Source organism: Geotrypetes seraphini, chromosome 1, assembly GCF_902459505.1.
Source record: "Geotrypetes seraphini chromosome 1, aGeoSer1.1, whole genome shotgun sequence".
NCBI lineage: Eukaryota > Metazoa > Chordata > Amphibia > Gymnophiona > Dermophiidae > Geotrypetes > Geotrypetes seraphini.
Window position 1 is genome coordinate 24,680,331 of NC_047084.1, and position 26,903 is coordinate 24,707,233.

At 43.2% G+C, this 26,903-nt stretch overlaps 1 protein-coding gene across 3 annotated transcripts in view; it reads left to right on the forward strand.

Moving 5' to 3' along the window:
- The first annotated feature begins 10,825 nt into the window (after nucleotides 1-10,825).
- Nucleotides 10,826-26,903, forward strand: part of TMEM171 (transmembrane protein 171) — a 41,033-nt gene continuing 24,955 nt past the window's right edge. Inside the window, exons 1-3 of one of the 3 annotated variants that reach the window (XM_033929223.1) lie at nucleotides 10,826-11,060; nucleotides 11,248-11,329; nucleotides 21,073-21,758. In XM_033929223.1, the coding sequence (XP_033785114.1) occupies nucleotides 21,131-21,758 (628 nt within the window). In that variant the 5' untranslated portion in view covers nucleotides 10,826-11,060; nucleotides 11,248-11,329; nucleotides 21,073-21,130. Of the gene's footprint in view, nucleotides 11,061-11,106; nucleotides 11,127-11,247; nucleotides 11,330-21,072; nucleotides 21,759-26,903 lie in introns of those variants that run through there. The other 2 variants (XM_033929231.1, XM_033929237.1) reach the window with 2 other exon arrangements.

A 26,903-nucleotide genomic window follows, 5' to 3' on the forward strand; every position in this document is an offset into this window, starting at 1 on the left:
AATCCCTTTCTTGTTTGCATTTTGCTAATGTTACCCCAAACATTCTATACTCGTGTTCTTTATTCTTCTTTCCTAGATGCATCACCTTGCATTTATTTATGTTAAAATTCATCTGCCATTTTGTCGCCCATGTTTCCAGCTGTCTCAGATCCTTCTGAAGCTCCTTGCAGTCCCTTTGAGAGCCAACCGCCCGACATAATTTTGTATCATCGGCAAACTTTATTATATTGCATGTTGTTTCCTCCTCAAGATCGTTTATAAAAATATTGAACAAAATAGGCCCAAGAACCGAGCCCTGGGGCACTCCACTAGTCACTTTCACCCAGTCCGAGAATTTCCCTTTTATGCTAACCCTCTGCATTCTGTTCTCTAGCCATTTACCGATTCATCTATGCACTTCTCCTCCTATTCCATGGCTTAGTAATTTCTTCATAAGCCTTGCATGTGGGACCTTGTCAAACGCTTTCTGGAAGTCCAAGTAAACTATGTCTACTGGATCACCAGTATCCATATGTTTGTTCACTTTCTCAAAGAATTGTAGTAAATTTGTCAAACAAGACTTCCCTTTCCTGAAGCCATGTTGACTAGCCCTTATTAGGTTGTGATCCTCCAAGTGTTGCACAATGCTGTCTTTAATAAGTGTTTCAATTATCTTCCCAGGAACCGAAGTGAGGCTCACAGGTCGGTAGTTTCCTGGATCACCTCTTGATCCTTTTTTGAAAATCGGGATGACATTTGCTGTCCTCCAGTCTTCTGGTATTTGCCCTGTTCTAATTGACATATTAGCTACGGTTTGCAATAGTTCACCAATTTCCACCTTAAGTTCCTTTAATGCTCTCGGGTGAATTCCGTCTGGTCCAGGGGATTTGTCATTTTTTAGTTTGTCAATCTGAACGTATATCATGTCCAACGTCACATTTACTGTTGCGAGGTTGTCCTCTATGCCTCCGGTTAATATCCTCCCTATGTCTGGCACTGATGAAATGTCCTCATTTGTGAAGACCGAGGCAAAGAATGAATTTAACCTATCGGCAACCTGTTTGTCCTCTTTAATTGACCCCTTCATTCCTTGGTCGTCTAGAGGGCCCACTGCCTCTCTTGCTGGTTTCTTTCCTTTTATATATCTAAAAAAGGGCTTGAAGTTTTTGGCTTCTTGTGCTATCTTTTCTTCATAGACTTTTTTGGCGTTTCTTACCACTCTGTGACACTTTTTCTGGTCGATTTTGTGACAGTTCCAGGCCTCTGTTATTTTTTCCCTTTTCCATTTTTTAAACGAGTTTCTCTTCTCCCTCACTGCCTCTTTCACCTCTTTGGATAACCAAGCTGGTTCACCTTTGTTCTTTTTTCACTTTCCTTTGGATATCCTCATAATGTGTAGATTCTGTGCTTCTGTGATGGTGTTTTTCAGTAGAGACCATGCTTGATCGACTGTTTGGTATTCCTCTTTGCCCTTCTTGAGCCGTTTTCTATAGATAGATTAGCTACAGGACCAGTGCATGGTACATAAGAAATGGTGCAACAATGGTAGTGGGCCTGGGTTGAGGCAACAATTGAGCGTTATCTGTATAACCATTTTAATAAGAGATACTAATAAGATTATGAAGGATATGTTGTTTCAAGACTCTAGGGGTCTATATACAGTGTGGTCTCTTGAAGAGATGTAACACTGAAGGATAAAATATGTGCATGCAGTCAGTCGATCCTACTTTGCTCTAGTTTGTGAAATATCTGAAGTTATTATCTGTTTGTAATTAAGAAGCCCTCAAATTTTCTTGTTACTGCAAAAGAAGTTGAGTTTGTAACTCCTTGTAACTGTTCTTGATAGAAAGGCACTTGAGCTAACAATACATTGTGAATGAATGCTTATAGAAACATGATGGCAGATAAAGGCCAATTGGCCCATCTAGTTGCCCATCCACAGTAACCATTATCTCTGTCTCTCTGAGAGATCCTATGTGCCTATCCTATGACTTCTTGAATTCAGACCCAGTCTCTATTTCTACCACTTCTTCAGGGAGACTGTTCCACGCAACTACCACCCTTTCTATAAAAAAGTATTTCCTTAGATTACTCCTGAGCCTATTACCTCTTAACTTCATCCTATGCCCTCTCATTCCAGAGCTTCGATTCAAATGAAAGAGACTCGACTCATGCGCATTTACACCATGTAGGTATTTAAACGTCTCTATCATATCTTTCCTTTCCCACCTTTCCTCTAGTCTAAAGTATACACATTGAGATCTTTAAGTCTGTCTCCATACGTCTTACGACAAAGACCATGCACCATTTTAGTAGCCTTCCTCTGAACCGACTTCATCCTTTTTACATCTTTTTGAAGATGTGATCTCCAGAATTGTACACAATGTTCTAAATGAGGTCTCACCAGTCATATACAAGGGCATCAATACTTCCTTTTTCCTGCTGGCCTAACCTCTTCCTATGCACCCTAGCAACTTTCACCATCGCCTTTTCTACCTCTTAGGCCACCTTAAAATCATCACATACAATCACACCCAAGTTCTGCTCTTCTGTTGTGCACATAAGTTCTTCACCCCTAAACTGTATGGTTCCTTCGGGTTTTTGCAGCCCAAATGCATGACCTTGCATTTCTTAGCATAAATTTTAGCTGCCCAATTTCAGACCACTCTTCAAGCTTTGCTAGGTCTTTCTTCCACTAATGCTACTATTCCACCTCTATACAGCAGGCCCAAGACTGAGCAGACTACATGTCCCAGGCCGCACTGGGTTTTACAGCTCATTGCTGAGCCACTTTAACAAGGTGGGGTCAGGGGGGTGGGACTCACAGAGGAGAATCATTCATGGATGTCCCAGAGTGAGAGCAGATCCTGAAGGAGAGACACTTTCCCTAGCCATGGCTGCATTCAAACCTTGGGGAAGACTGGAGTGAGAAAGCTAGCCGAGAACCCATCCAGGAAAATACTAGATAGGTGAGCCTCTAATCCAAGACCTCTGTAACCTGAACCTGCTTGCTTAAAGGTAACTGTCTGTGTTTGAAGAACCTGTGCACAGAAGGATCGTCCGCCAATTCCCAGAACCCACACGAATCTGGATCGTGGAGCTCCGCTAGGTTAGCTACATCACTGGACGCCCCCAAGTTGTCCTTGGGAGAGCAGGGGAATGGAAAGAGTTGCGGACGCAATTGAAGGCATCGCCCGCTTGCGCTCCGGTGTTCCTGTCTGAGAGCAAAGAGAGAGACGTATCCAGGGGAGGGGAGGACCCCACGGGCAGACTAGATTTTGGAGGAGATACCAGACTTTTAACCAAGTATGCCTGATAAAGCATATTCATAAATTCTGAGGGAAAAAGATCTCCCGCGGCCAGAGCCGCCCTATGCGCCAAGACTTTGAGTGCTTGGATGATTTATGAGACTTTTCGCCGGATATGTACTTGCGTTTCGCTGAAATACTGCCAGCATTCTTCTGAGAGTCCTTGCTGCGATTTTCACGGCAATTGAGGCAGAAGACCCAAGAAGGGCCTCTCCTGAGGTGGAAGGCACCACATCTGTATATACCTTGCCCTCCCCCCCCTTTGTGGGCAGTGGTGCAAGTGGAACACGGCTGTGAATCTGAGCCATCCACTGCAAACGAGGCATGACATCTGAGACGTTTGGAGCATAAAAGAAGCTCCTAAGTGTAAAAAATATACTTTTAAATAATTTGGAAAAAATTCAAGATGGCCATCGGTGGTGCCAATTTTGCCCTAAAACAGCCCAGAAAATGAACAGGAACCCCTGGAAAATAGCGATTTTACAATTTTAGAGGTGGGGTGGGAGTGGGGGTAGGGCATGCAGGGAAACCTCCCAAAAAAACCCTTTTGAGGACCCCTCACAATCACTAAACCAGGCAATCAAGCTGTTACTCACTGTTCTATGGTGCTGTATGGGAGAAATGGCAGGCAATGCTGAAACAGCATATAGGGAGCTCTAAAGCCTCAGGAAGCTGGGAAACTGGATTTCAAATCTTCTTTTTTTTAGTTCAAAATTTTTATTGAAAAATTTGGGGATAATAACAAAGGTCAATAACTTCAAATACAGTGAGAATACATAGCACTAATGGTGATTAATAATAGCAATTGCAATCCACTGTACAATTAGCCCCTAGAAACCAACCAATTTGTAAACAAAGTCATGAAAGAAAAGGCTAAAAAGAAGATAAGGGAAGGAAGGAAATTGAAAGAAAAGAAAGGGAAGGAGATAAGAAAGAAAGAGGGTCCGAAAAGGATGTGTCATCAGATGGCAGGAGAGGTCAACTACCAGATTGCATAAAAGAGTTCAAGAAGGGAAGGGGTAAAACACGGACCTGACGGACCTCGCGGATCTAAACCCGTACGGCCTTAAAAATCTGAGGTCCGTGTCGGTCCGTGTCCCTGCCGCTTGTAGTTTCTGTCGCTGACAGATCTTGATGAGATTTTAGCACTGACAGATCCGTCTCAGCATAGGGAGGGAAAAGTGTTAGGATCCGTCAGCGCTAAAATCTCTTCGAGGTCTGTCAGAGCCAGAGACTAGTGCTGGAGCGGCAGAGCAGAAGCCAAGAGAGCGGGGAAAATAAGTCTCCAAACTCCAGCACTAGTCTCTGGCTCTGACAGACCTCGAAGAGATTTTTAGTGCTGACGGATCCTAACACTTTTCCCTCCCTATGCTGAGACGGATCTGTCAGCGCTCAAATCTCAATCAAGATCTGTCAGCGATAGAAACTACAAGCGGCAGGGACACGGACCGACACGGACCTCAGATTTTTAAGGCCGTACGGGTTTAGATCCGCGAGGTCCATCAGGTCCGTGAGGTCCGCGTTTTACCCCTTCCCGTTAAAGAATTTCCATGGAAAAGGAGGATGAAAAGTTTGCATAGACATTCTAGAGAAACAGCGTTTTTCATAAGCATATGTTTGATATTTATTATAAAGGCAAAGCAAATTCCACCAGAAAGTGTAGTCCAACAAGGAGGCTGATTTCCAATTCTTCAGGATCTGCATAAGAGCCATTACAATCATGGCATCGATCAGTCTTGAAGGGCAGTCCGATTGGGCAAAACATGGATGTTGGGATCGAATAATGATAACATCAAAAGTTAGTTCAGAGGTGCAAGATGTGACAGATTTAATGGTAGTCCATATGCGGGACCAAAAGGAATGGACAGCTTTGCAGTGGAACAGCATATGATCCAGTGTACCATCAGCTTCAAGGCAATGCCAACATAGGGGATCCGGTTTAAGTTTGGCTTTCCACATATGGAATGGGGTCCAGACAGCATGCCATATAACATAGAACATGGATTGGGAAACTCTCGATAACATCAAAGGACAATTCGTTGCTGACCATAATAGTTCCCAGTCAATGTCTTGTAGAGGTGTAGATAGCATATTTCCCCAATGTTTTATGGATTGGGTAGAGAAGGTGTAGTGATGATGCCTTAGAATACGATAGAAGATAGATATAGCCTTGCCACCAGATAGAACAAATTTGCACCAAAGTTGAACGGTGTTGGGGGAAGCTTTATCATCAAATATCAGTGAAACATTAGATAAAGCGGAGATAAGGTGAAGCCATTGTGAGTGGCATGAATGAAGTAATGGATATTGGGTACATAATGAGGAAAAAGGTATGATCGAGTCAGAAGTCCTCAATTGATCCACTTTCCAGAGGCCAGCCTGTTGCCACTTTTTCCCCCAAAAAAGTTTGGCCCTTACATTTGAGTCTTGAGTTATTCCAGATTGACATATCAGGTCTATTATATACTGAAATATCAGCTGCAGCATCCAGATTACGTAAAGCTAGCTGTGTTGCACTCAGTAAGGCATACACCTTCAATTGTTTAGGTAAATTCATTGTACAAAGGACAAAGATAGGATATGGAGAGCAAATGAAGTGTTCCATCTCAAGCCATGCAGGAGAATCATGTAAAATAATCTTTTGAAACCAGTGAGCTCCATATTTAGCGAGGGAAGCAATGTAATACAAGTGAAAATCAGGGAGATTCATACCTCCTCGAGTCTTGGAAGCCATCAATCTTGCAAGAGCAATACGAGGTTTTATTGTTCCAAATAAATCCAGAAAGTTTGTGATTGATCCATTGGAATACGGATTTGGTGCAGTGAGAGGGGAGCATGGACAAAATATATGTAATTTGAGGGGCCAAGGTCATCTTAATGGAGGCAATTCTACCCCACCATGATAGGAAGAGAGGAGATCACTTAGATGTTGATTGTGTTACCAATTTTTTTTATCCTGGCCACATTAAGTTCCATGACAAGAGAAGGGGCTTTATGGATCAGTATACCCAAATATTTAAGGGGTTCATTGGACCATTTAAATGGGAAGTGAGATAATTCAGAGAGAGTTATGTGATCATTTAATGGAAAGATTTCAGATTTTTCCCAATTAACTAAGTAACCAGAGAGCAAGGAATACTCAGTAACTATGGTTATGAGAGCAGGTAGAGAGTTGAGAGGGTCTCAAATGAAAAGAAGGATGTCATCTGCATAAGTGGCAAATTTGATTTGCCTAGATAGGACATTATTCCTTGGATATTGATACTTTGCCGAATTGCAGCTAAAAAGGGGTTCAAGGGCTAGATTAAATAATAAAGGGGAAAGGGGACAACCTTGCCAGGTTCCTCTATGTAAGGAAAATTTGTTAGAGAGAGAGTTGTTGATCAAGATACGAGAGGAGGGTTGCCAGTAGATCATTTTGATCCAGTTGGTGAAATACGGTCCAAAATTATACCAGTGTAGAACCCTGGTAGCAGGAATGGCCATTCAACTCGATCAAAAGCCTTTTCAGCGTCAATGGCAAGACCCACCACAGGATCCTGAATCCTGAATAGATTTAACATGTATATTAATATGATGGAAAAGTCTCAGATTGTCTCCAATGTAGCGGTTTCTAATGAATCCAACTTGGTCTTTATGTATAAGAGAAGAAATTACTTTATTGAGCCTGAGAGACAAAATTTTGGCCAAGATCTTATAGTCTAAATGTAAAAGCTCTATAATTTTTAACAAGGGTGGGGTCCCTATCTGGCTTAGGAAAAACTATGATGGTAGCATCAGCAAAATTAAATTGTTTATCGGGAGTTTGGTGTATAAAGTTGTAATAGTTAAGCAGATGAGGAGCTAAGAGATCATGGAAATGTTTAAAAAATTTGTAGTGAATCCATCAGGTCCGGGTGCTTTGTTGTTGGCTAAGGAGGAAATTGCAGTTGCAATTTTCGAGGAGGAAATGGGAATGTCTAGGTCAGCTTTAGTGGAATCAGTCAATTGAGGATGATCAATCTTATCCAGGAAGGAGTTGATAGTGAAATCTGTTGAAGAGAGTTCAGATTGATAAAGATTGGTATAAAAACATTCAAATTGTGCCGAGATTAAATCTTTCATAGTGACAGTTCGTCCAGAGGAGTTTTGAATAGATGAAATATGAAGTTTCTTAGATTTAGTTTTTAGATATTTGGCTAAAGGTTTTCCCATGATGTTGTCACCCATATAATGGCCAGAGGTATGAAGGAATAGATCTTGTCTGGCTTTGCATGAGAGGATATAATTATATTCATATTTAAGTTTCAGAATTTGTTGATAAGTTAAGGGATTATTTGAAGGGTCAGACATGTGACTTAACAGTTTGATAGATTTTTCCAGGTCTTTTTCTTTTTGGAATTGGAGTTTCTTTTTACAAGAGGAAAGTTTGATCAGTTCACCCATAAGGGAGGCCTTATAGGCTTCCCATATGATGGAAGGGCAGATATCAGGATCAGTGGAATTAAGAGTAAAAAAAATTCAACAGTGAAAAGTTTAATCTTTTCAGAAATCTCTTCATCAAGAAGATGATTATTTAATCTCCACGAGGGGGTGCCAGTGGAGGCTGAAGAAATGATAAGATGAAGAGAAATTGCCGCATGATCAGTGAGAGTAATTGGATGAATGATAACATTGGTCAGAATATGGGTTAGAGAAGAACTGATGAGGAAAAACTCGATTCTGGAGTAAGTATTATGTGGAGGGGAGAAGTGTGAGTATTCCCTGCCCTTTGGGTTAAGTAATCGCCATGGGTCAACAAGAATAATTATTTTTAAGATTGAGTAATTCCAGGAGGGATTTAGATTTGGAAGGTTTGCAAGAGGACGATCTGTCTAGATAAAGATCTTGAGGTTAGTTGAAGTCATCTCCAATGATTAGTGGATAGGATCCAAAAGCTAGTAAGGAGATCTGAAGCTCCCTGAAAAATTCTGGATGATCTAGGACGGGGACGTAGATGTTTAGAAAAACATATTCAGTTGAGTGCAACACAGCATGAATCAGGCACCATCTTCCCTCTGCATCAGTTTTATGGGACAAGATAGTAACCGGTAGATTATTACTAAAAAGGATGGAAACACCATTCTTTTTGCGGTGAGTTGCTGGGGAAAAGAGGTGTGTGGAATAACCATGCAAGTTCAGTTTGGATGCAGTGGCAGAGGGAAGATGTGTTTCCTGAAGGAAAACTACATCAAGATGCTTACCATTAATATAATGAGCAATCTTCTTGCGTTTGATGGGATGATTCAACCCGTTAACATTGTAAGAAAAAACATGTAGATCAGCCATTATCTATAATGAAGCAAATCATAGTATAACAATCAAGCAAACATAGCATCATAAATACAGTGCAATTAACAATGGTGAGAGGACCTCCTCCTGCGAAGTGAAAAAGATAAGGAGAAACATAGAGAGAAAAGAGATATACTAAGCAGAGAAACACAAGGCATAGCTGAAAAGGAAGCCATGCTGATGTGCATGTGCACATACAGCATGTGGGTGTTCCTGAAGGAACGGGTGATGGCGCAAGGAGCAGCCTAAAACAGCTCCACACCCAACAATAACAAATGATGTAGATGGGTATTCAGGTGAATGTAGAAGGAAAAAACCTGCAATACAAGAATTAGAACATGTAACATGCATCAAGTCATTGCATTCTCAGGGAATCGAGAAATGAACTAAGCTCTTCAGGATCTGAATAAGAGGTGGTGCGGTTAATTGTATGTCACTTCATTCTGGCCATGTACATGAGGCCGTATTTTGCGCCGATATCCTTAAGCTCTTGGCGGTGAGAAAGAAATGCTTTCCGTTTGAGCGCTGTAGATTTGGCCCAATCAGGAACAATGAAAAATTTCCTTCCTTGATGTAGTAATTGCGGGTGGGATTTCGCTGCGTTGATAATTTGTAGCGCATGCTGAAATCTGAAGTTTCCCCCACAATGGGCCTTGCTGTTGTTAAGTGCGGAGAAGGCTTGGAAAGCACGCGGTGCACCCGCTCTATTTCAAGCGGGACTGCGAAAGAGAGGCAGGAAATCAGCCAAGAAAGCAGCAACATCAGAGCCCTTTGAAGTTTCAGGTAGGTCGATGATTCTAATATTGCATTGTCTGCTATGATTTGATAAATCTTCAAGATCGCGTTGTAGGGAGATGAGTAGTTTGTCATGTTTATCAATCAAAGATACTTTTGACTGTAGGGACACGGTTTGTTCTTCAAGTGCATCAATACAATGCCTCGCATCCACAAACTGGGCATTGAGCGATTCTATCTCCACCCGCAGAAGTTTTGTTTCTTTGACTTGCTCCTGCATAATTTGTTTGACAGAACGCATTTCTTTAAGCAAGATATCAAGTTGCGTGTCTTCATGTTTCAGCGCCATTTTGTCCGGGGAGCCCGGATAAGTTTTAGGCTGTTTTCCGCCTAGTGGAGCTGTTAAAGTCAGATCTCCTTTGTTGTTTTTCAGAGGCGTCATGAAGGCAGATATGATACAGATTTGAGTGTTCTGAAGTACGAGAGTTACCTGAATACACCGCAATATCTGCAAATAGGTATCAGTGTGGAGGAGCGATTACCCCATGCGTCTGATCACCGTGCCTGTCAGGCTCCGCCCCCTCGGCTTTCAAGTCTTCTGACTACCCCACTGACCTGACCACCATGGTCAGTGACCTCTGCCACCTCCGGAGCACTTGGGGATGGTATGCAGTCTGGCCCTGGCCCAGCATAAAGTGGGATTGTACAAGAAATATATATATATTTACAGAATGGATAATAGCTTTATTTATATCCCGTCATACCTTTTCAGTTCAAGACGGTATACAACAAGTGGAACTGTAAGGATAGCAAGGTTACATCAGTTAGATTTGGGAGGGATAGATAGACAGATAGGTGGACTGGCGGATCCCGGTGGAGGTGATAGAGATAAAGACTGGATGTGAATTCATAAAAAGCATGGGACAAACACGGGAGCACTTAGGGAGAGGAGAATGAATGGTATGGATGGATGGACTGAATAGAAATGCCATTTGGACTTTATCAGCTGCTGTTTCTCTTGACCATTGTTGGTTAATAAATGAAATTCCCAACATTTTTTTGTGTTGTGTATGTTTTGCCTTGACTAGAAATAAGATACACGACTGCAATATGTAATAGTAATGTTGCTTCAGGAGGCCTCTCCTAAGGCTTTCAGGTATATCTTCCCCCCAAAAGATCATAGAACAGTGCGAGCTATTAAAAAGTTCTAATGAGTTTATTTTACGAATAATTTGTAGAGCCTTCTGTACTTCCGAGGCATTATTAGTTCAAACAATGTCGAGAAATGTTGCACAATATGGGCGACACTGGAACCAGAAACCAGATTATACTTTATAATTCGTGTTGCAAGGTAACGAGAGTTCAAATGTAAACTAAAAGCCCCTTCAGCCGGCTTCGGTTGGCGCCTGCTTTAGGCGCCCCACCGCATACAGCCTGCCCCGCCCCCTTCTCCTTGCGGAAAAATCAGTATCTCGGGGTTTCCTCCTCACCTATTCCCCTCTTGTGTTGAAATAAATGTCTCAGACCGTCGGGGATGTCTCTTCTCTAGTCCTTTCGGTGCACACACCCCTCTAGAGCTGCTCATTGCCTCACGCGCAACCTATCTCCGCCCAGGTATATACACACACGCCTACAGGCCGGGCGGCTATTAATCTGCAAGCAGCAGCTGTGGGGATGAAAGGGACGAGGCGCGTGAGACGGGGCTGCAGTAGAGGCGGACAAACAAAGGTAAGAAGAAGTTAGGAAGGGGTTATGGAGCGAGCGAGCGTGCGTGGAAAAGAAAGAAAAGCTGTGGAAAGCATTTCAGAGCCTCGCTTGGTGCCGTTTTGGTGTGGTGAAGCGTTGTTCTGGCGCATGATGAAATGACCTGCTCTTGTGATAGCATAACCGCCAATCCGTCTATTACTTTTTGCAGTGAGTTGTGACTCCTTCAGGCCTGGGACTTTGAGAGTAAAACCGAAACCCATCAGGAGCCGACCAGATATGAGATATCCCAGGTGAATCAGTGCGCTGGGTCATGAGAGAGACGTGTAAAAAAAAAAAAAGTTTTCTTTATGCTTGGCATTCCCAAAGTTCAAAGACCTTTATTGTTGGTAGTAACTCTTATAGACATAGAAACAGACTTTTCAAAATGATGTGGGGAAGGGGTGCTAAAATCAGTAGTTATTACTCCTCTCTGTACATAGCCCCATTTCCACAAAACTCGCTGTGTGTTTAACGATGGTGCAGTGGCGTACCTAGGGTATGTGGCACCCCCCCCCCCCCCACGTAAAAAAATATTTTTTGTAATAACCATGAAACGGAATAAATGGTCAGAATAGAAGCAAGCAGTGAAAATTTTCTTTTATTGAACCTCATATATGGAACCATTATTCCAAACATAACATAAATTATGTCTGAAATGTCATGACATCAGAAGTACATATGGGGAGTAGTTGCAGGTGATGCTTGGGACAGTTCTTATTGTGTTAGTTAGGTTATATGTGTTTTTTGAATAGAAGGATTTTTATTTCCTTTTGAAAGTTTTGTAGTCTATGGTCGCGGTCAATAGGTTGTAGAGTTGGGGGTCGAGTGTTGCAGCTTGAATGGCTAGGAGATTGTCAAACAGTTTTTTTCTCTTGATGTTTTTGGTTGGAGGGTGTGTGAATGATGCTTGAGTTCTCCTATGTCTGGTTGAGGTGGATTGAATTATTTAGATGAAGAAATTAGTTCCCCCCCACCCAATTCCACACACATTAATTCTCTTCCATTTTTTGTTCCCATTATAAAAAACACTGATAAGTTCCCAGAAAAAAAATACATTAAAATGCCCCTACAGATGAGAACATAACATAAGAATAGCCTAACTGGGTCAGACCAATGGTCCATCATGCCCAGTAGCCCATTCTCATGGTAGCCAATCCAGGTCACTAGTACCTGGTCAAAACCCAAAGAGTAGCAACATTCCATGCTATCGATCCAGGGCAAGCAGACACTTCCCCCATGTCTTAATAACAGACTATGGGCTTTTCCTCCAGGAATTTGTCCAAATCTTTCTTAAAACCAGCTACGCTATCTGCTTTTACCATAACTTCTGGCCACTTCATTTTTAAGCTTAGATCTTTCCTTACAAACAGAGACCTTGCTAGATGTCAAATACAGCACAAGGTAACTTCACACGGACTTAGCTGTGCAGGAAATGTGAATCTCCTCATACACCCACCATATAGTGCAAAAATGTGCAAAGGTCTATTTTTTTCTTTCGATCACTACATAGCCTAATGCCACACAAGCGGCGCTGTTATAAACATATTCTGAAGGTCAATACTAAGGTTAACAAAGTTTCCTTCCTTGGACCACAAGGAAATACTGACAAACCACTGGAAGAGATCTCAAAACAACTACCCAGAAACACCTTAAGACCCACTCAGTGTGTGAACTAGTTGAGTGGAGTGGACTAACTTGGGGGTGGAAATGGGCCCGGAGTTTGCTCAGCAGAATTTACCTGACCACCTCTTCCTCTCAACACATTGACACGCTGCCACCACCACCACCACTAGGAACACCTCACCGAGTAGGCCAGCAATGCTTATAAACTTTATAAAACACATTATTATATTTTCTTATAAAGCACATATTTTAACTGAACTTTCTGACATCCTCAGCCTTGCCATTCACAAAATAGAAGGAAGAAAAGTTCCCATTTCCTGCTGTCTCATGTCCCCGGCCTATACAATATTTTTCTTCTGCAGACTCTTCAAAGGTCTGACCAAATCCTCATTTCACTCAGTGGCGTACCAAGGGGGGGGGGGGGGGGGGGCGGTGCGCCCCGGGTGCCAGCCCTAAGGGGGTGCTCCCGGCCTTGCCGTTCAGTCCCCCCCCCCCGAAGGACCGCTCGCCCCACTGACCTTCCTGCACCACCTGTGAAGCAGCCCGCAGCAGGATCGCGAAGTCAGCGTCAGCGATCCCTGCGCTGCTTAGGCGCTGCTTCCTGCGCCGCGATCCCGCCCCTCCTCTGATGTCAGAGGAGGGGCGGGACCGTGGCGCAGGAAGCAGCGCAGGGATCGCTGACGCTGACTTCGCGTTCCTGCTGCGGCTGCTTCATAGGTGGTGCGGGGAGGCCAGGGAGGCGAGCGGTCCTTCGGGGTGGGTCGGGGCATCAGGCCTTCAGGGTGGGGCGGGCGGGCAGGCAGGCAGGCTTTCAAGGGGGAGGGGGTGACAGAGAGGCAGGCAGGCAGGCCTTCAAGGGGGGACAGGCCTTCAAGGGGGGACAGGCCTTCGGGGGGGGGTGCAGACCTTCAAGGGGTGCAGGCAGGCCTTCAAGGGGGGGCAGGCAGGCCTTCAAGGGGGGGCAGGCAGGCCTTTGGGGGGGGCAGGCAGGCCTTTGGGGGGGCAGGCAGGCCTTTGGGGGGGGTGCAGGCCTTCAAGGGGGGAAAGGCAGGCAGGCCTTCAAGGGGGGGTGCAGGACTTCAAGGGGGGGACAGGCCTACAAGGGGGGGACAGGCCTACAAGGGGGGGACAGGCCTACAATGGGGTGGGACAGGCCTTCGGGGGGGGTGCAGACCTTCAAGGGAGTGCAGGCCTTCGGGGGGGGTGCAGGCCTTCAAGGGGGGACAGGCCTACAAGGGGGGGAGAGAAGCTACAAGGGGGTGGGACAGGCCTTCAAGTGGGGGACAGGCCTTCGGGGGGGTGCAGGCCTTCGGGGGGTGCAGACCTTCAAGGGGGGGACAGGCAGGCAGGCCTTCAAGGGGGGGACAGGCCTATAAGGGGATGGGACAGGCCTTCAAGGGGGGTGCAGGCCTTCAAGGGGGGACAGGCAGACCTTTAAGGGGAGACAGGCCTTTGGGGGGGACCATGATTTAGAAGTACACGGAGGGAAGGGGGTGTTCAAAGAGACGTGCAAATGCCAAACTTTGGGGGGGGGAAGAAATAATGGATCTGAAAATAGAGGAGAGGGAGAGAGATGATGGACCATGGGATTTAGGGAGGAAAGGAACAGAAAGGGAGAGAAATTGGACACAAGGGATGGTGTGGAGGAGGGATAGAGATACTGGATAGGAGGGTAATTAGGAAAAGAAAGGGAGAGATGGTGGACTCTGGGGTGGTGGGGAAGGAGGGAGAGATGCCGGATGAAAGGGTATTTAAGAAAAGGTGGATCTGTGGAGGGAGATGAAAAAAAGGAAAGATACCAGACTTCCTGGGAAGGAAAGGGAGGACAGAGTTGGCAGATGGATGGTTAGCATAAAGAAAGAAGGAGACCCTGGCAAGCAAGTTATCAGAAGAAAACCAGAGCCTTGGACCAACAAGATTGGAAATATAACCAGACAACAAAAGGTAGAAAAATTAATTTTATTTTCTGTTTTGTGATTATAATATGTCAGATTTGAAATGTGTATCCTGCCAGAGCTGGTGTTGGACTGCAAACGTGAGCTAGAATTTAACAGAGAGAGGAAAAGTCCTTTTTGTTTCTTTATTTTATTTACACCACAGCGCCAGTGTGGTTAGGAGAAGCCAAAGGGGGTGAAAAAGCTATAAAACCCACCAGGAGTTTTGAAAAAAAATCACCCAACTGGGCAGGAAAATTGAATTGAAAAAACCAATTCAATAGGCCAGGGGTGTCCAATGTCGGTCCTCGAGGGCCGCAATCCAGTCGGGTTTTCAGGATTTCCCCAATGAATATGCATGAGATCTGTGTGCATGCACTGCTTTCAATGCATATTCATTGGGGAAATCCTGAAAACCCGACTGGATTGCGGCCCTCGAGGACCGACATTGGACACCCCTGCAATAGGCTGAATCGAATCAAAAATTTTTTTCCTGAATCTGGCAGCATTAGTTTGCGCTACTGTCTTAGACTTTAGGACCTGGGATTGGGGAGAGATGGCATCCTCAGTACTTTATAATGCAAGTGAAACGAGGATTTGGTCAGACTTTTGAAGGGTCTGCAGAAAAAAAATATTGTATAGGCCGGGGACATTAGACAGCTGGAAATGGGAACTTTTCTTCCTTCTATTTTTGTGAATGGAAAGGCTGAGGATGTCAGAGAGTTCAGTTAAAATATGTGCTTTATAAGAAAATATAATCCTGACATCAGGGTTTATAACCAGGCTTGTTTGCTTCGTCATATTAGTGATTGGGTGTTGGGTACCTCTTTTTATACGGATCTTGCCCTGGAGCGGGATCACTTCTCTTGTATCTCCTCCATGCCCCGTTGTCTAAACTGCCGCGTCTCTGTAGGCGTAGTATCTTGTTTCGGTCCTTGTGGACGGTGTGGCATCAAGTCCTTCGGTTGTGGAATCAGGACTCTCATACTAGTGTACTTCTCCCGTTGGTGGGGAACTTAGCTTTCCCTCCGGGGGTTGGACCTTCCGTGTTTGGTCGCTGGAGGGCTCGGGGGGTGGAACAGTTACGGCATGTTCTGCGGGATGATGGGTCTCTCTTAACTTGTGCTGAATTAGTGGGGAGGGGGGTTCCTGAGACTGGATTTCCTTTTGCTTATTGTCAACTCAGTCACTACGTGGCTTCCCTCCTGGGGACTTCTTTGCAAGGGGATTTTGGGACCCAGCTCATTACTTTTTTGACTGCAGATCCTGATTCCAGGGTATCTATCTCTGTTTTGCATGGCCGGATCCTGGCTCTTTGCCCGCCGAGGGTTTTCCCTGGTATTTTGGAGGCCTGGCAGCGGGACTTGGGTAGGGACTTGGGGGAAATTTTTTTTGTTAACTGTCCTGAGACGCACTACGGGCTTGGTATTCAGTGCTGAATTACGTGAATGTCATTTTCGCACTGTTCTGAGGGCCTATGCTTCCCAGAGTCAGGCTTACCATATGGGTTGTATTGATACTCAATTATGCATCCGCTGTTCAGTGGAGGTAAATTCCTACTTTCATGGCATTTGGAGTTGTGAGAGGATTCAGTTATTCTGGACGGAGCTGGCCTCCTTTTTACAGGGCTTGTTGCAGACCCCTGTGCCAGTCTCAGTGCAGTCTATGCTGTTTGCCCATTTCTCTTTCTTGAATATGTACACTTCTTATGAAAAATTATTTCTTAGTAAATGCTTTATTTTGGGGAAGAAATGTATCTTGTGTTGCTGGCTTTCTTCTGAACCACCTTCTTTCTGATATTGGAGGAATCGCCTTCATGAACTTCTGGGTTGGGAGGCCCGCTTGGCATGTTCTTCTCGACGCCGGAGCAGAGACTTTGTTCACACGTGGACTCCGTATTTGAACATTTTGACTCCTGAGAGTCGTAGTCGTGTTTTGAATAGACTTCACCTCTGATTCAATGCTTTACTGTGTCTTCGCTGTTCCCTGCCTAAGCATTTGCTGTTTGTATCTGGGGGGGGATGGGGAGGGGAGGGCGGGGGGTTGGGGATTCTTTGCTGTGGGGTGGGGTGAGGTGGGTCCGGGGAGGGCATAAGAGTCCAGTCCTCCGCGGGTGTTTGATGAAAATGCATATCTTGGTTGTCATTGCTTTTGTATTTACTATTGCTTAATAAAATAGATTTAAAAATAAATAAGAAAATATAATAATGTGTTTTATAAAGTTTATAGCATAGCTGGCCTACCTAGTGAGGTGTTCTAGTGGTGATGGTGGCAGCGTGTCAATGTGTTGAGAGGAAGAGGTGGTCTGGGAAATTCTGCTGAGCAAACTCCGGGCCCATTTCCACCCCCCAGTTAGTCCACTCCACTCAACTGGTTCACACACTGAGTGGTTCTTTGGGTGTTGTTTTGGGATCTCTTCCAGTGGTTTATCAATATCTCCTTCTGGTCCAAGGAAGGAAACTTTGTTATCCTTAGTATTGACCTACAGAATATGTTTGTAACAACGCTGCTTGTGTGGAATTAGGTTATGTAGTGATCGAAAGAAAAAAACAGACATTTGCACATTTTTGCACTATATGGTGGGTGTATGAGGAGATTCACATTTCCTGCACAGCTAAGTCCATGTGAAGTTACCTTGTGCTGTATTTGACATCTAGCAAGGTCTCTGTTTGAAAGGAAAGATCTAAACTTAAAAATTAAGTGGCCAGAAGTTATGGTAAAAGCAGATAGTGTAGCTGGTTTTAAGAAAGATTTGGACAAATTCCTGGAGGAAAAGTCCATAATCTGTTATTAAGACATGGGGGAAGTGTATGCTTGCCCTGGATCGGTAGCATGGAATGTTGCTACTCTTTGGGTTTTGACCAGGTATTAGTGTCCTGGATTGGCTACCATGAGAATGGGCTACTGGGCATGATGGACCATTGGTCTGACCCAGTTAGGCTATTCTTATGTTATGTTCTCATCTGTAGGGGCCTTTGTTTTCACTTCTTATTTTAATGTATTTGTTTTCTGGGAACTTATCAGTGTTTTTTATAATGGGAACAAAAATGGAAGAGAATTAATGTGTGTGGGATGAGGGGGTAACTAATTTCTTCAGCTAAATAATTAAATCCACTTCAAACAGACATAGGAGAACTCGCGTACCATTCACACACCCTCCAACCAAAAATGTCAAAAGAAAAAAACTGTTTGAGAACCTCCTAGCCATTCGAGCTGCAACACTTGACCCCCAACTCTACAACCAATTGACATCGACCACAGACTGCAAAACCTTCAAAAAGAAATAAAAACCCTTCTATTCAAAAAACACATAAAGCCGAACTAACACAATCAGAACTGTCCCAAGCATCACCTGCAACTACTCCATATGTACTTCTGATGTCATGACAATTCAGACATAATTTATGTTATGTTATGTTTGGAATATAAGAAAATTTTCACTGCCTGTTTCTATTCTGACCATTTATTCTGTTTCATGGTCATTACAAAAAATATTTTTTTACATAGGGGGGGGTTTCAAAAAATGATGGGCCCCGGGTGCCACATACCCTAGGTACGCCACTGATTTCACTTGCTTTATAAAGTACTGAGGATGCCATCTCTCCCCAATCCCAGGTCCTAAAGTCTAAGACGGTAACGCAAACTAGTGCTGCCTCATTCAGGAAAAAAAATTTTGATTCAGCCTATTGAATTGGTTTTTCGATTGGATTTTCCTGCCCAATTGGGTGTTTTTTTCAAACATCCTGGTGGGTTTATTTTATAGCTTTTTCACCCCCTTAGGCTTCTCCTAACCACACTGGCGCTGTGGTGTAAATAAAATAAAGAAACAAAAAGGACTTTTCCTCTCTATGTTAAATCCTAGCTCACATTTGCGGTCTAACACCAGCTCTGACAGGATGCACATTTCAAATCTGACATATTGTAATCTCAAAACAGAAAATAAAATTAGTTTTTCTACCTCTTGTTGTCTGGTTATTTTTCAAATCTTGTTGGTCCAAGGCTCTGGTTGTCTTCTGATAACTTGCTTGCCAGGGTCTCCTTCCTTCTTCTTTCTGCATGCTAACCATCCATCTGCCATCTCTGTCCTCCCCTTCCGTTTCCCTCCCCTCCCCAGGAGGTCTGGCTTCTTTTATTTTTTTTGCATCCCTCCACAGATCCACCTTTTCTTAACTACCCTTTCATCTAGCATCTCTCCCTCCTTCCCCACCACCCCAGGGTCCACCATCTCTCCCTTTCTTTTCCCAACTACCCTCCTTTCCAGTATCTCTATCCCCCCCTCCACACCATCCCTTGTGTCCAACTTCTCTCCCTTTCCCTAAATCCCATGGTCCATCATTCTCTCCCTCTCCTCTATTTTCAGACCCATTATTTCTTCCCCCCCAAAGCCTGGCATATGCACGTCTCTTTGAACCCCCACCTTCCCTCCGTGTACTTCTACACCATGGCCCCCCTCTTGAAGACCTGAACCCCCCCCCCTTGAAGGCCTGCCTGCCTGTCCCTCCCTTGAAGGCTTGTCCCCCTTGAAGGCATGTCCCCCCGAAAGCCTGTCCTCCCCTCCCTAGAAGGCTTGTCCCCCTTGAAGGCCTGTCTCCCCACCCCTTGAAGGCCTGCCTGCCTGTCCCCCTTGAAGGCATGTCTCCCCAAAAGCCTGTATCCCCCTATGAAGGCTTGTCCCCCCCCCCTTGAAGTCCTGCATCCCCCCTGGAGGCCTGTCTCTCCCTCTGAAGGCCTGCCTGCCCGCCCCACCCTGTGAAGGCCTGCTGCCCCACCCTAAAGGACCCCCCATTCAGAAGGACCGCTCACCCCCCCACCCCGAAGGACTGCTCATCCCCCTGGCCTCACCGCACCATTTACCGTAGCGAAGCAGCCTGCAGCAAGATCATGATGCCAGCGATCTTGTGCTGCTTCATGCTGTTTCCTCCGCTGCGGTCCCATCCCCTTCTCTGATGTCAGAGGAGGGGTGGGACTGCGGCAGAGGAAACGGCACCGAAGTAGCGCAAGATTGCTGGCATTGCGATCTTGCTGCAGGCTGTTTCGCTACGGTAAATGGTGCGGGGAGACCAGGGAGGGGAAATCCGGACGCCAGACGCCAGGGGGGAGAACTGGACGTCGGGGGTGGGGGGCAATTGAACGCCAATGACTTCAGGCTGGGAGCACCCCCTCAGGGCTTGCACCCGGGGCGGACCTCCCCCGCCCCCTTGGTACGCCACTCCCCAAGGGTTGGGACACTCTGCTTTGTAACATATTTATCAATGATCTAGAGATGGGTATAACTAGTGAGATAATTAAATTTTCCAAGTTAATTTAATCATGTATTTTTTAATGGGTATAACTTATTGGCAGACTGGATGGACCGTTCAGGTCTTTATCTGCCATCATTTACTATGTTTGAAAGTTAAGGGATAGTATTATATGGAGTTGGAGGACTGGTAGTTTTGGGTTTGTTTTTTTTTTTTCTTTGAACTTTTATAACTTGGTCCCTTATTCTGTGGGGAGGGGGAGGGAGCTTTTAAGGGACACTGGTGGGGGGGGGGGGAATGGATGATGAAAGTTGTACTGTTCTGTTTTGTTTATTGCAATGTGTTGTATGGAATCATCAATAAAAATCATTATAAACCTAAAATGCATTGTTTAAGCATTGTGGGAGATTTACTCCCCAAAATCATGGACTGAAGATGGAAGTAGCTGACTACTTAAAACTCTTCCATTTATTTAGGGTCCTTTTATTAAAGCTTAGTGTGCAGTAATAGACATTAGTGGGTTAAAAGCTACATGTCCTATCTTTATACTTATGGGTTACGTGCACTTCCCATAGGTGACATGACTCCTTTAAAATAGGATGTACAGCATTTAGCGCACACTAAGCTTTAGTTAAAGGTCCATTTAGCGAGCAACTTTATAAGAATGCATGTATATACTTGAAAGGTCTAGGGTGGAAAATGTGATAAACTAAAAATCTCTGATCATTTTTGCAGTGTATGTATTTCATTATTTCCTTTATTATAAACTGTTTCTACATACTTTGTGCATAAATGCATTCTTTATGTGGTACCACCTGCTCTCCCCTGTAGATCTTAATCTGTCTGAGTACTTTTTTCATGAAAGTTTATGAAAATATGCATACAGCTGTTTCGACGTTCACAGAGTGCACTCTGCTCAACTTGACTTCCCCCTCATCTTCTGGTATATGTTGGGCTGTTTTTTCAAAAGCCTTTGAAAATTGTTCTCAAAAATCTCCAACCTATTTGGTCCCATGGCATGATTATAAACTGAATTGCAGTCAAGTGCAATCCCATAGAAAGTATGAATGTGTTTTTTGCCTTCATCTTTATAGCAGGGACCTATCATAGTAGTTGGTGGGAGAAATCTAAAAAGAAGAAAGTGTGCAGGCAGTAATAAAGCTATGGCATTTACTTTTATTCACTTTTCTTCTATAGGTATTGGAGATTTAATGAATTTGTGCTCCAGTGAAAGATCCTCTTTGCCTTTTTGGTGATGAATCCTTTTACCAATTCCCTCTCCTATTGGAATGGAAGCCGTGACTGCACTAGCAAGCTTATCTTTTTCCTTTTTGTTTTTGGAGTTGTGCTGTTATGTACTGGAATTCTGCTCTCAATTTTTGGTTTCCAGGCATGCCAATCTGAGAATCTCACAAGCTGCAATGTGGCACTGAAGGTTATTGGGCCCTCTCTTGCTGTGATTGGTCTGGGCTTGATCTTGCTGGCAAGATCGAGAGCAAGGCTTTTTGTCAGTCAGAGGCAGTTGCGAGGTGACCAGGTGGACCCAGACGGTACCTTTTTATGTGGGGAGAGTCGCCAGTTTGCACAGTTTCTTATTTTTGGCTTTTTATTTCTAACTAGTGGCATATTAATTAGCGTGCTAGGTGTTTGGGTTCCTGGATGCAATGCAGTATGGCAAAACGAACAGTTTAACAGCAGCAGCTCTTCGGAAGCTGACCTCAAGCACTGTGGATTGCTTTCGCTCCAAATAATGGGACCTTTGATTGTGCTTGTTGGGTTAAGTTTCTTTGTAGTGGCTTATATTAAGAAAAAACAAAGAGAAGAATCATCTGAGGATGAAGAACAGCAGTCACATATTCAGGAACCATTCCACATTACAGTAGGTAGGTATATAGATTGTTTTTCTCAAAATATGGTGTTTACTGCACCACTAACCTAACGCTAAGCATCTTTGCCTGGCTTCTGCACTCGGGTGCCTAGATGAAAAAATCTGATCAAATGTTCTGTAGTTCTATATCCACCAAATAGAATAAATCTTTCACTTCTTTCTCCCTCCCCCTCTTTTTTGTTCTCAAAATGAATGAATCTTAATCTTTCACTTCCATGTGTTGGATCAAAATGTGTCCGTTTTGAGAATTTATATCTGCTGTCTATATTTTGCACTATGGCTCCCTTTTACTAAACCGCAATAGCATTTTTTTAGCGCAGGGAGCCTATGAGCATCAAGAGCAGCGCGGGGCATTCAGCGCAACTCCCTGTGCTAAAAACTACTATCGCGGTTTAGTATGGTTGTTACTGAGATGGCATTATTGCATAGAGTCATCTGCCATGACCTCTTTGAAAAAAACCCGGAATATAAATGATAATTAACATTTTCTCTGCCTTTCAGTGTGCTTTGTGTTTTATTTTTTTAATTTCATTGTTGGTAGATCATTTTGACTTGGTCATTTTAAAAGAAGCTCGTAAGCCCAAAAAGTGTGGGCACCCCTGCTCTACAGAGTTTTGTGGTAATTTTGCCTCTCTTTTTATGTGTTTGTGTGCTTTAAACTGCATGTAACTTTATTTTCTTTTCTTGGGAGCATGGTAGAGAATGCATTTGGAAATGTTAGCCAGCCTTAATATGTGCTAAGTAGCTAATGCAGCATTAATTTGGGACCATTTACTGCCTCCTAAATTGGAAATGATTAGTGCTTCCACATTAACTGAGATCAGGTATAGTGTGTTAATGTTAATGGAAAATCTGCATTGGGGGAAAACAGTTTTGGACTTTCTGCACACCGTTCTAGGCATTAAGCTAAAAATGTAATGCATTTCAATAGAAGGGCCCATCAGTAATCAATTTTATTAGTATTTGACAAAGGTTAGCTGTAGCATAACTTGCACACACTATTGAGGTTTCAAACTCATAAAGATATTTATTCTGATTATAATCTTGTGACTGGGTTTCAGCTGGCTGCTCCAGTCTAGAAGGAGCTGTGCTTTGTTTTTCTTGCACCAGTTTTCACCTGCCTGTTCAGGTTAATCGCAGATTCCAGGAATAGATTTTCCTGCCAGCAATTGTTTTGTCTTTTTTTTTTTTTTCCATCTACTTTGTTCATTGTCCTTAGAATAAGCATATTTTATAAGAATGGGAGGAGAGAGAGGGAGAAGTATTTGGTAACTTCACTGGGGGGATAGAAATCGGACCGTGATGATTTTTCCAAGCCAGAACTAAAGTTATTACATTGGTGACTTTTATTCCGCCTGTACCTTGCAGTTCAAGGCGGATTACAAAAGAGCTAACTGGACATTTCCAGGAACGTTACAATTTTTTTTATTACAAATGAGAATAAGGTAGCTGGATATTTCCAGGAAATCTTGCAGGTTAGGCATTACGAAGACTAAAACATTTCTAGGCAATATTACAGATAAGAAACAGATAGGATAGCTGGACATTTCTAGTTTTATATTTAAGTAACAGTGTACTTGGTTGATATTTTGAAGAGGAAAGGATTACCAAAGAAGTGGAGGCTTTGAGAGGTGATTTTATCGTGGTGGAGAGGGAAGAGGGGGAGGGTTAAGGTATCTGGATGTATTTTTTGAAAAGAATGGATTTGATTTCTTTTCGAAATGATTTGAGGTTGCAGGTTGTTGTCAACAGGTTGGTGATGGACCGGTCGAGTTTTGCTGCTTGCGTCGCAATGAGGGTGTCAAACATCTTCTTGCGCTGGATACCTTTGAGTGGAGGGTAAGCAAAAGGGGTCCGAGTTCTTCGTTGTCTAGTGGTGAGGGTCTGATTTAGGCGGTTGATTAGGTAGGAGGGGGCAGAGCCATTTAATTCTTTGAATAGTAGACAGTAAAGTTTGAATTGAATTCGTGTTTGTATTGGTAACCAGTGTGAGTCTAGGTATGCAGTGGTGATGTGGTCATATTTTCTCAGAGAGTAGATCAGTCTGAGAGCAGTGTTTTGTATAGTCTGAAGTTGTTTTAGCATGTTGGCAGGACATGGCAGATAGAGGGAGTTGCTGTAGTCCAGTATACCTAAGACTAGGGATTGGACAATGAGCCTGTATTGCTCTGTCGAAGTATTTTCTTATTTTACGTAGATTTCTCACAGTTAGGATAGCTTTCTGGGTTGTCTTATTGATTTGGGCCAGCATTGTGCAGCAACTCCTAGGAGTTTAAGTTCAGGCTGGATTGGGTGTTTGGTGGCCTTAAATTCCAATTCTGTGATGGTGGGCCTAAATGTAGTGTTCTTTCTCTACAGATGCCATCTCCCACAGGGTGGATTTGATTTAATTCAAATCTATTTAAATCAATAGTCAGACTTGATTCCTCAAAACAAGAACATACAGAGTAAAAACAAAAGATCTTATATCGGACCCCTGGACCAACCCCTGCGGAGTACCTCGAGGGTCACCACTGTCACCCATGCTCTACAACCTCTTCATATCCTACCTTGCTACCATTCTAGACAACCTAGAAGTAACTTAATTCAGCTACGCAGATGACATAACCATACTCCTCCCCTTCGACTCACAAGACCCCACTACAACAGACAACCTGAAAAAACCACTAGAAGCAGTGGAAAAATGGATGATTGACCACAAACTGAAGCTCAACCCGGACAAAACAAAATTTCTATTGCTTGAAAAGGACAAAACTCCATCTATAACCGAATTAGAAATAAATGCCACCAAATACCCCATACAGCCCGTTCTCAAACTCCTAGGAGTAACAATAGACAGATGCTGCATCCTGCAGGTTCAAATCAACAAAACCACTCAAAAAGCATTTTTTACCATGCGCAACCTATGAAAAATAAGAAAATTATTCGACAAAGAGCGATATAGACTCATAGTCCAATCCCTAGTCCTAAGTCTAATGGACTACTTCAATATCCTCTACCTACCATGCCCCACATACTTAATAAAACAATTACAGACCGTACAGAACATAGCCCTCAGACTGATCTATTCTCTTGGAAAATTTGATCACATCACCAAAGCCTACCTAGATTCACACTGGCTACCTATATAAGCCCGCATTCAATTCAAACTATACTGCCTATTATTCAAAGCATTAAATGGAACGGTACCCACCCACCTAAACAACCGCCTAAACAGGAACCTCTAATCCAGACAAAGGAGAACCCAGTCCCCATTCTCCTATCCCCCTTTCAAAGGAACTAAGCACAAAAAGATGTATGACCACCTACTAGTAACACAGGCAGCAAAATTGGACCCCTCCATCTCCAACCTTCTAACAGCAACAACTGACCTCAAAACTTTCCGAAAAGAAATCAAAACCCTACTTTTCAAAAAATTCATCCAGATATCCTAATCCCCCTTTCCATTCCCCCTTGCTATTCTCCCCTCTCCCTACCTGTAATATTCCCCTAAGACCCAACAAAGTAAACAGCATCCACTCTAACTATCTCGTAAATTTCCAGCTCCTTCTGACATTCCCCTTATTTTTCTACTTATCTTGTAACCTCTCCTCAAAATTGTACTATGTAACCAGCATTGTGATTTTCTACAGAAAGACTCAGTCTTGCTGTAATATTTACAATCAGGTAATAAAGGTGAACCTGTTATCGTGTATTTGGATTTTCAAAAGGCATTTGATAAAGTACCCTTATGAAGACTTCTGAGGAAATTAGAGAGTCATGAAATAGAAGGTTATTTCCTAATTATGGATTAAGAACTGGTTGAAAGTCAGAAATTCGAGTAAGGTTAAATGGTCAATATTCTCAGTGGAGAAGGGTAAATAGTGGGGTTCAATCCAAAACTGAAAATGGCTCTTTCAAAAAAAATATCAAAAAGAGGGAAAGTTCATATAAATTAAAGGAGGAACAGCCTCGGATCCCTGTCTGATGCAAAACAGAGTTGAAAGGGAAACCACCTCATTGGCTGAAAAACCTCTTTCCTGCCAAAAATTTTCAGTGTGGTAAAAATATTAATTCTGAATGCTGTAAATGTTCAGTTGTTTAATTTCAAATTGTTCAATGTTCAAATAAAAATCATATGTGAAGCTTGTTTTCACTCATTAAATGACAACTTGAATGCATGCAAAAACTTTATAATCAATAATCCAATTAAGAAGTTACTTATCTTCTCAATGGAACTTCATTTAGATTTTCTACAGTACTTACAGTTGTACTTGGAATTCAGCAATTTCTTTTGCTCAAATGTTATCTTTTTCTTTGCAATCCAACTGATGGTGGCCAGCCAGCATTTCGCTGTGTGCTACGTCAGGGTAAAATGATCCATTCATATGAAAATGAGTGAAAGCTGGTAAAAACTTAAAAAAAAAAAAATTCTCAAAATAATTATTTAAACATTCCCTTCTGCCCCTTCATGAGGATTTATTGTGCCGGCACACAAACTCCATACTCACAAAATGCAAAGATGGCCGCGAGACTGCCATCTTTGCATTTTGACAGCTTAGTAGGGGACGTCACCCTCAAAATTGAATGTTCTCCACTGTTTACCAAATCAGTTGTCATCATCATTAAAGAGCATCAAAAGAGAAAACATACAGCCAGGAGTAATACATATATCATATCATAATAGGATTAAGTTCCAAGCCTTATATCCCAGTTGTTTCAGACATAATCAGTTGTACAGTAAATTGATTAAAGGTTAAACTATTTGCCAGGACTGATTTTAAATTATAATCTTGCCTTAGATAAACTTTGGGTGTCATTTCTCTGGATCTTTAAATAGTTAAAGGATTTTATTTTATTTCTAAAATTTCTAGACCGCCTATAACTAAACATTCACAAAACATTCACATTTTTTTTCCTGTGCAGAGTTTAACTGTCCTCTTAATTATATTGTAACATAAGAATAGCCTTACTTGGTCAGGCCAATGGTCCATCTAACCCTGTATCCTGTCTTCATGAAGGCCAATCCAAGTCACAAGTACCTGGCAAAAACCCAAATAGTAGCAACATTTCATGCCACTGATCCAGGGCAAGCAGTGGCTTCCCCCATGTCTGTCTCAACAGTAGACTATGGACTTTTCCTCTAGGAACTTGTCCAAAC